This window comes from Lycium ferocissimum, chromosome 7, assembly GCF_029784015.1.
Source record: "Lycium ferocissimum isolate CSIRO_LF1 chromosome 7, AGI_CSIRO_Lferr_CH_V1, whole genome shotgun sequence".
Lineage (NCBI taxonomy): Eukaryota > Viridiplantae > Streptophyta > Magnoliopsida > Solanales > Solanaceae > Lycium > Lycium ferocissimum.
This window is the reverse complement of record NC_081348.1, coordinates 49924341-49931765: the sequence shown is the minus strand read 5'-3', so window position 1 is coordinate 49931765 and position 7425 is coordinate 49924341. Positions and strand designations below refer to the sequence as shown.

The following is a 7425-nucleotide window of genomic DNA, read 5'->3' as shown; positions in this document are numbered from 1 at the left end:
TCCAAATCATGCCTTTTTGGATGATTTGGGATTTCATCTCATGACATGAAACCATGAGATGAAATCGCATGTTCAAAAGCCTACTTAGCTGGACTCCAGGTGGAAAATTATAATATATAATAATAATAAAAGAAGAAACCATTAAAGGTCATGACGTGGTGGTAAGTAGGGATACATACTCCTCTATCATCAACCAAAGGTCCCGGGTTCACATCATGGGATGGGGAGCGTTTTACCTCCTAAAATAGGATTTTACGACGTGAATCTGAAATAGTCAAGTCGTAAAGCTCACCTCCTAAAGTGAAATTTTACGGCATGAATCTGAATTAGTCGAGTCCTAAAGCTAATATTAGAGAGAATTTTAACTCCCCAAGTGAGATTTTACTGTGTGAATCCAAATTAGTCGAGTTCTAAAGCGGAAAATTAGAGAACACAAATTAAAGTGGGACTTTCTGACGTGACTTCAGATTAGTCGAGTTCTAAAGGAGAAACTAAAAAGCATTTTACCTACTAAAGTGAGATTTGTAACATGAATTCGAATTAGACAAATCCTAAAATGAATATCGGACACCAGATAGAAAATCAACCAAAAAAGAAAAAGAAAAAAAGAAGAAATTTTCTTTAAAAACCAAAAAAAAAAAAAAAAAGTGAGAGAGTGAGCATAAACAGAGCTCTGAGCTCCACAAATTTAGTTCCAATGGCAACACTCTCTCACTCCTCACTCTATCCATTCCATTCTCTCTCTTCTTCAACAATTTGTTCATCTTTATTTCATTTTACTTGTTGTCCTTCATTTTCTTGTTTTCCAACAAAGCTTGAAATCCCAATCTTGTCATCATCATCATCATCATGTTGTTCACAATTCTTCCCATTACTTACAAATCATCATCATCATCATCCAATTTTGCTTTTCATTGGTTTTGAGTCACCCCCTTTAGATACTCAAACATTTCTTGCCACTTTCAGTGTTTTAACTGCCATTGCTCTCTCCCTCTTTCTTGGCCTCAAGGTACAAAAAAAAAAAAAAAAAAATCCCTTTCTTGTATTTGCTAACAATTTTTCTCTCTTTTCTTTCAATGGGTTTCATAAAGTTCTCTTTTTTTATTGTTTTTACAAGCTGCCTGAGGTTTTTTTTTTTTTTTTTTAAATCTTGATTTTTATCATAAGTTTCACAAAGTTCCTTTTTTTAAAATTGCATTTCTTTCATTTTCCAAAGATTCTTGTTTTCAGTTTATGGGTCAATTTCTTTATCTTGGGTTTCATAAAGTTCCCCTTTTTTATTGCTTTACTAAGCTGTCTGAGGTTTGTTAATATGTTGCTCGGACTCTCTAAAAATATTGTCGTACGCGTGTCAAATTTTCCAAAAATGCAATATTTTTGGAGGATTTGACATGCCCCCGGCAGCTATGTTGCTCGATCCTCCAAAAGTAGTGGTGCTTTTTTGGAGGATCCGACACGGGTGCGGTAGTATTTTTGGAGAATCCGAGCAACATTGCCCGGCTACATTTTTTAAGAGTCCGAACAGCATAACATCCTATAGCATTTATTATTAGCAGTTTCTTTTTATCCTCACACTGTTGTCATAAATAGTGTGTAGATCTTCAGGAAAAAGCATGTTAACTTAGGCTTCACAAAGTTCCTCTTTTTAATTGCATTTCTTGCATTTGCCAAATTATTTTTTCTCTCTTTTCTTTCAATGGTATTCATAAAGTTCCCTTTTTTATTGCTTTAGCAAGCTGCCTGAGGTTTTGTTAAAGTTGGGTTTTTTTGTTAATATATTTGCAGGGAGATCCAGTTCCTTGTGATAGGTGTGCTGGGAATGGTGAGCCTTTTAACTTATGCACTTTGCAAGTTTTATCCCCTTTGTACACCACTTTTTTGTTTTTAATTCTGCTAATTGACATGGCTACCACTTTAAGTATTATGATTTCTTTAAAATATCTAACATAAAATTCTGACTTCACCCCAACGAGGGGCAGAGCTAGAGGTGCGCAAGGGTTCATCAGAACTCCCTCTATCAGAAAATTACACCTTATTGATAAGGTTGAATTGTTGTGTGTGTGTATAATTGATGTTGAATCTTGTTGGTTTCGTCGTGTCTTTACTTCTTTATATTTTGAATCTTCATAGAGAAAATCTTGGCCCCGCCACTGCCTCTGACGCTTGGAACACCCCCAGGAATGGTAATATTTTAGGATTTGATGAAGTAATGAAACTTAAAGAAGCTATTGTTAAATACAGTACGTAGTACCATTTTCTTTTAGTAATTCTGTGTTTGGTGGAACCAACAGTGGTATACATATAATTTCTCATGTAGAGTGATGTAATTGAGCTGAGAAATACCTATGTCTACTAACCAATTCCAACTGTTTAATTAAGAATCTGTGCAAGATATCTCAATTCATAACCAATATTGGTTACCAAATCAATTTAACTACTTGTAAGGTATCATAAAGTCATGTAAGAGTTCCTCCAGTAGCCATTTAGATGCTGCATCGATAACTAGTAAGAACTTATATGCTATGTTAGGTCCTGTTTTTTTTATTTATTCAGGCAACTTTCAGGATTTTGATATTATAATTCTAAATAAGTGGATTGGTAATTTCTCTAACTTCGTGATGGAGTGGAAGAGTATGTTCTGATTAGCCACACATGCTGGGAAAAGACAGGCCCTGGAGGTGGCACTTATTAATCTATGATGTATTCAAACATTGATTTTGGTTTAGGAAGTTGTTGTGTGTGTTTCATCAGGAGAAATGCAACAACTCTGCAGTCAAATATTAGTAGATTGAAACAATAAATAAGAAAAAAGGAGTCTAATTCTTCTTCAGTCTTCATTTCTTCCCTAGGCTAACAGCTTCTTGAAAGTATTAAAGGAGGATTGTAAGGAGAAAGATGCTAATTCTTCCGTTAGTAATTGTGGGAGAGCATACTGATGTTGTATGTGATAGTTTCCGGGTTAATGAAACCTAATGGTTTGAGAATAACCGCTTTACCGGTGCACTGAGTGGATTGTATATTGACCCTTGGTTGTGGGCTCCGGTTCTCCATTCGCCCTTTGTTTCTGAACCAACTCTGCTACTTACATTTGGTGGTGGACCGCACTGTATGGATAGAAGCAAACCCCGAGGGCGGGTTTGAGAAGTTCGGTAAGGCCATAGTTTAGTTTGGCTACAAACGGTGCGCTTTTGATCACACTAATTTCGTAATAAAGGGTGAGAAAGTGAGCCAGATCATAGTAAAGGACTCTGATTGTTGTTGTTTTCTTTTCTTTTTTTTTTCCTTAATTCCCTCCCACCCCTCTCTCTCTTTTTTGGTCGAGGAAGGGGGTAGCGAGAGGAAAGTTTGGACATCTTTTTGGTGCAGCCAATTCTGTTTTAGGTTTTAACATCACAGATGAAACTAACGAAAAGGTCTAACACAAGCCCGAAAGTGTAAAATGATGAGCATATATTCTTCTTATAGATTTCATTGCGCTGTCCCTTTTTGTTCCAAAAGGGAAAGAAGATTCAAGTTAATAAATTTGTCTTGATGCATAGGTGGGACGAAGTGCGTCTTTTGCAACGATGGTAAGATGAAGAACGAAAAAGGATTAGTCGACTGCAAAGTTTGCAAGGGTGCAGGTACCATTCAGCTGAAATTTCTTTGCGACCAATTTAAAGTAATCGGGAAATTTGGAATGCTTATAGCATATCATATTACAGATTTAGATGAACTCTGAATTTGGTTTAGATCATGACATGAAAGAATTTAGATAGTTTATTCCCATCCGTCAAGTTAGTATGTACCCACGCTCCTGTTTATTATTTTCTAGAACCTCAGGAACTATCTTTCTGGCTGCCCCCTCACCCTCAGCTTTGGCCTACGGTTTGTCGACCAACCTGGCATGTTTTGACCGGCACCCTGGATGATGATGTAGTCGAACTAATATATGGTCTCAAGTAGAGTGCATCGAATGATCATTACATTTAATGTTGGTTTTTTTTTCTTTTTCTTTTTCTTTTTCTTTTTCTTTTTCTTTTTCTTTTTCTTTTTCTTTCAGGATTAATACTCTGCAAGAAATGTGCTGGTTCTGGATACTCAAGAAGGCTATGACATATACTACTTGTTCTCTTTTCCCCTGTAGTTATTGACTTGTGTTCTTGAGGCTAATTCACATATACATGAATATTTAAAGCTCACATATGAGGCTATGTCATTTTGTTTAAATATTTTGCTTTCATATATTTTTGTATAAAGAAAAAGGGTTAACAACACTTTTGATCCCTCGAGTATTGGTAATTATGAGGTTAGTCCCTATGATATTTGCCTAAGCACACTAAACCTTCGACTAATTGAATTATTGTGCATATTTGACCCCTTTACTTGTGAATAATCACAAATTTACCATAATTACTAACCGTTCCACGACTTATTGTTCATGTGTTATGTTAAATTTGGAGCATTTCGTGCACTGGTTAAAGCTCCATGTCCTTTTGTTTGTGGTTAAATTTTAATAACCTTCAACTGTGAGAAATGTTTCTAATGAGAAGCGAGAAAATGCATTTCTTGATAATATTATGCCATTATGCCACATGAGTTTTCAGTCTTTCATCTGCAACTTTACAATGTCCTTATGTCAGATAGCAATTATGCAGCTTATGATGTGTGGGTTAGGCACGCATCATGAGTTTGAACAGTGTCGTAGAGGGAAAAACTTAGTATTAAGTCGAGAAGTATAGAGATGCGGATTCATAATCCTTTGAGTTTTGAACTGTGCGTCACACTGGTCCTCGTGAATTTCTCGATTATAAAAAAAAACTATTAAAACACCAAAATGTTAGAGCAAAAGTATGGGAGCTTATTACATTGTATCCATTATTGTGCAAAGTCTCTACTTATGGGCAATTAGAAGCTTTGGATCATAATTTTACAATACGAAATGCAGATAAATTTCTAGAGAACCCCAAAGGCTTCCATGTAAAAAGTATTGTTGAGCTTTTGTCAACTAGCATTTGCCTGCACACAAAACTATATACATTCTTTTGCCATAAGGTCTTTTTTCGTCCATCAGCATTGTATTCTGTGACAAACCTAATCCATATGTGATCACACGATGTGACAAACAGATACAAATAGAACAACAAAACAAAGAAACCACCCTCTATTAACTTTTCCTTTGTAATTTTCTCCCCTCCTCCTATATTTTTAACACACACTAAGTCACTCTCATACACCAGCAAGAACACACATTGAGAGTGATGGAAGAGAGTAAATATGTAGTGGAAGAATGTAGAGGTGTTCTTAGGGTATATAGTGATGGAACTATAGTAAGATCAACTAAGCCAAGCTTTGAAGTGCCTATACATGATGATGGCTCAATTCTTTGGAAAGATGTTGTGTTTGAAGCCATGCATAACCTTCAACTCCGGCTCTACAAGCCGGCTTTTCCCACCTCGACGGCTAAGCTCCCCGTCTTCTACTACATTCACGGTGGTGGCTTCTGCATTGGATCTCGTGCGTGGCCGAATTGTCAAAACTATTGTTTCAAACTCGCTTCTGAGCTCCAAGCCGTGGTTATCTCCCCTGACTATCAGTTGGCTCCTGAGAACCGGCTCCCAGCTGCCATCGAAGACGGTTACGCGGCCGTTAAATGGCTCCAGGATCAAGCCGTGTCCGATGAGCCGGACACGTGGCTTACGGACGTTGCTGACTTTAGCCGAGTGTTTATTTCGGGTGACTCAGCAGGTGGCAACATCGCGCATAATTTGGCTGTTCGGCTTAAAGCCGGCTCAGCCGAGCTGGATCCGGTTCGAGTTAGGGGTTATGTATATTTGCTTCCTTTCTTTGGAGGGACTGTAAGAACAAAGTTTGAAGCTGAGGGACCTAAAGAAGCTTTCTTAAACATTGAGCTCATTGACAGGTTCTCTAAAATTCCAGTTTTTAATTGTTTGTTATATTTTGTTTCATAATCAAATAACTTTAAGTGTCTTTGTTAAGATTTATAATTGAAATGGTTTAGGCATTAAACTCTAAATTCTTTAAACTTACCTTTTTCCTTTGCGATTTCAATCAACAAGTATTTTGTTTAAGGAACTCTTAACTTGGAAATCTACCTTATGCGATTAAAAAAAGAGAGGAAAAACTTAGCTTAAATACATCATCATTTTAGGTTTAAACAGTTTCGCTTTTCTATTAATTATCACCAAAAACTATGGGCTTAAAGTGTAAATGATGAGGTCATCTAATTGGTTAAAGTATGCGAAAATTTGCACAAATATGAGCATTTCTGGGCCGTTTTTAAGTTTTGTCCCCCGTTTATGGAATTTGTCCAAAAATAGCTCCGGTGCTACAACACAGGCATGTATTGTCAATCTGACAAGACTTGTGAACAGTTTAACAAGATGCAAGAATTAAGATTGTACTCAAGTTATGTTCTGACCCGCCCGTCATAACTTTTGAATAACTGAAAAGTACGCTAGTTTTGTCTATCCATCAAGATTTGTGAACAATTTAATAAGATATGAGAATGAAGATTGTACTGACGTTATGACACGTCTGTCATAACTTTGTGAACAATATTAAACACAAGTCATTGTCGCCTATCCGACAAGATCTATGAACAATTTAACAAGACACGAGAATAAAGATCGTACCAAAGTTACAACTTGTTTGTCATATAACCTGTTCATGATTTTCCATTCTTTTAGGTGAGTATACGTCCAGAGCATTTTAGCACAAATTCCTTAGACGAGGACAAAGGTTAAACACCCGACATTAAATGATCCAATTTTGCAAATCATCCTAAAATATGTTACCTGTAAAAGGTCTATTTTTCCTAATTTTGGTGCTATTTTCCTAATTTACAGGTTTTGGAGGCTATCAATACCAATTGGATCAACAGCTGACCATCCACTTGTGAATCCATTTGGGCCCAACAGCCCAAATTTGGAAAAAATTGATCTTGACCCAATTCTTGTGATTGTTGGAGGATGTGATCTTCTTAAAGATAGGGCCATAGACTATGCAAATAAATTGAAAAATTATGGAAAAAAGATTGATTATGTGGAATTTGAAGGACAACAACATGGTTTTTTCACTATTAATCCAAATTCAGAACCTTCCAAGAAGTTGATGCTTATCATCAAGAAGTTCATTCAAGACAATTCTTCTTAAGGGGGAATAAAAAAAAAGCAAGATTTTTTTTTTCCCCTCATTAAAATGCAATTGTTCTTGTTTTTCTTTGTTGGGTGGTTGGCTTGTTTTTGTTTGTTTGTTGGTTAGTGGCTTGTATTTTGCTCTATATGTAGTAATTTAATTAAGGGGTCCTTTTTATGTATGTGTGTGTATTAAGTTTAGACCTGCAAAGTCAGAGCCTATATTAGCAAAGTATTTGTGAATCAAACACTAATTTTTCTGCTTTTGTTATGAAATAAAACTGGAAGA

The 7425-nt window shown here is 36.2% G+C and overlaps 2 protein-coding genes across 2 annotated transcripts; both read left to right on the top strand.

The window, feature by feature from the left end:
* The first annotated feature begins 644 nt into the window (after positions 1-644).
* Positions 645-4281, top strand: LOC132065554 (protein SPA, chloroplastic). The gene is made up of 4 exons (XM_059458985.1): positions 645-1009; positions 1786-1822; positions 3540-3623; positions 4043-4281. The coding sequence occupies exons 1-4, from the start codon at positions 698-700 to the stop codon at positions 4093-4095; spliced, it is 486 nt and encodes a 161-aa protein (XP_059314968.1). The 5' UTR covers positions 645-697; the 3' UTR covers positions 4096-4281.
* An 893-nt stretch (positions 4282-5174) lies between these two features.
* Positions 5175-7199, top strand: LOC132062949 (probable carboxylesterase 15). Its single transcript, XM_059455409.1, has 2 exons — positions 5175-5902; positions 6849-7199. The coding sequence occupies exons 1-2, from the start codon at positions 5241-5243 to the stop codon at positions 7153-7155; spliced, it is 969 nt and encodes a 322-aa protein (XP_059311392.1). The 5' UTR covers positions 5175-5240; the 3' UTR covers positions 7156-7199.
* Positions 7200-7425: the final 226 nt, after the last annotated feature.

Excerpts from the sequence above, each read along its gene's own strand:
- LOC132065554 (XM_059458985.1), top strand. The coding sequence starts at position 698 with ATGGCAACACTCTCTCACTCCTCACTCTATCCATTCCATTCTCTCTCT. Across the intron at positions 1,010-1,785 it reads CCCTCTTTCTTGGCCTCAAG|GGAGATCCAGTTCCTTGTGA; the intron begins GTACAAAAAAAA and ends ATATATTTGCAG. Across the intron at positions 1,823-3,539 it reads TGATAGGTGTGCTGGGAATG|GTGGGACGAAGTGCGTCTTT; the intron begins GTGAGCCTTTTA and ends CTTGATGCATAG.
- LOC132062949 (XM_059455409.1), top strand. The coding sequence starts at position 5,241 with ATGGAAGAGAGTAAATATGTAGTGGAAGAATGTAGAGGTGTTCTTAGG. Across the intron at positions 5,903-6,848 it reads AACATTGAGCTCATTGACAG|GTTTTGGAGGCTATCAATAC; the intron begins GTTCTCTAAAAT and ends CCTAATTTACAG.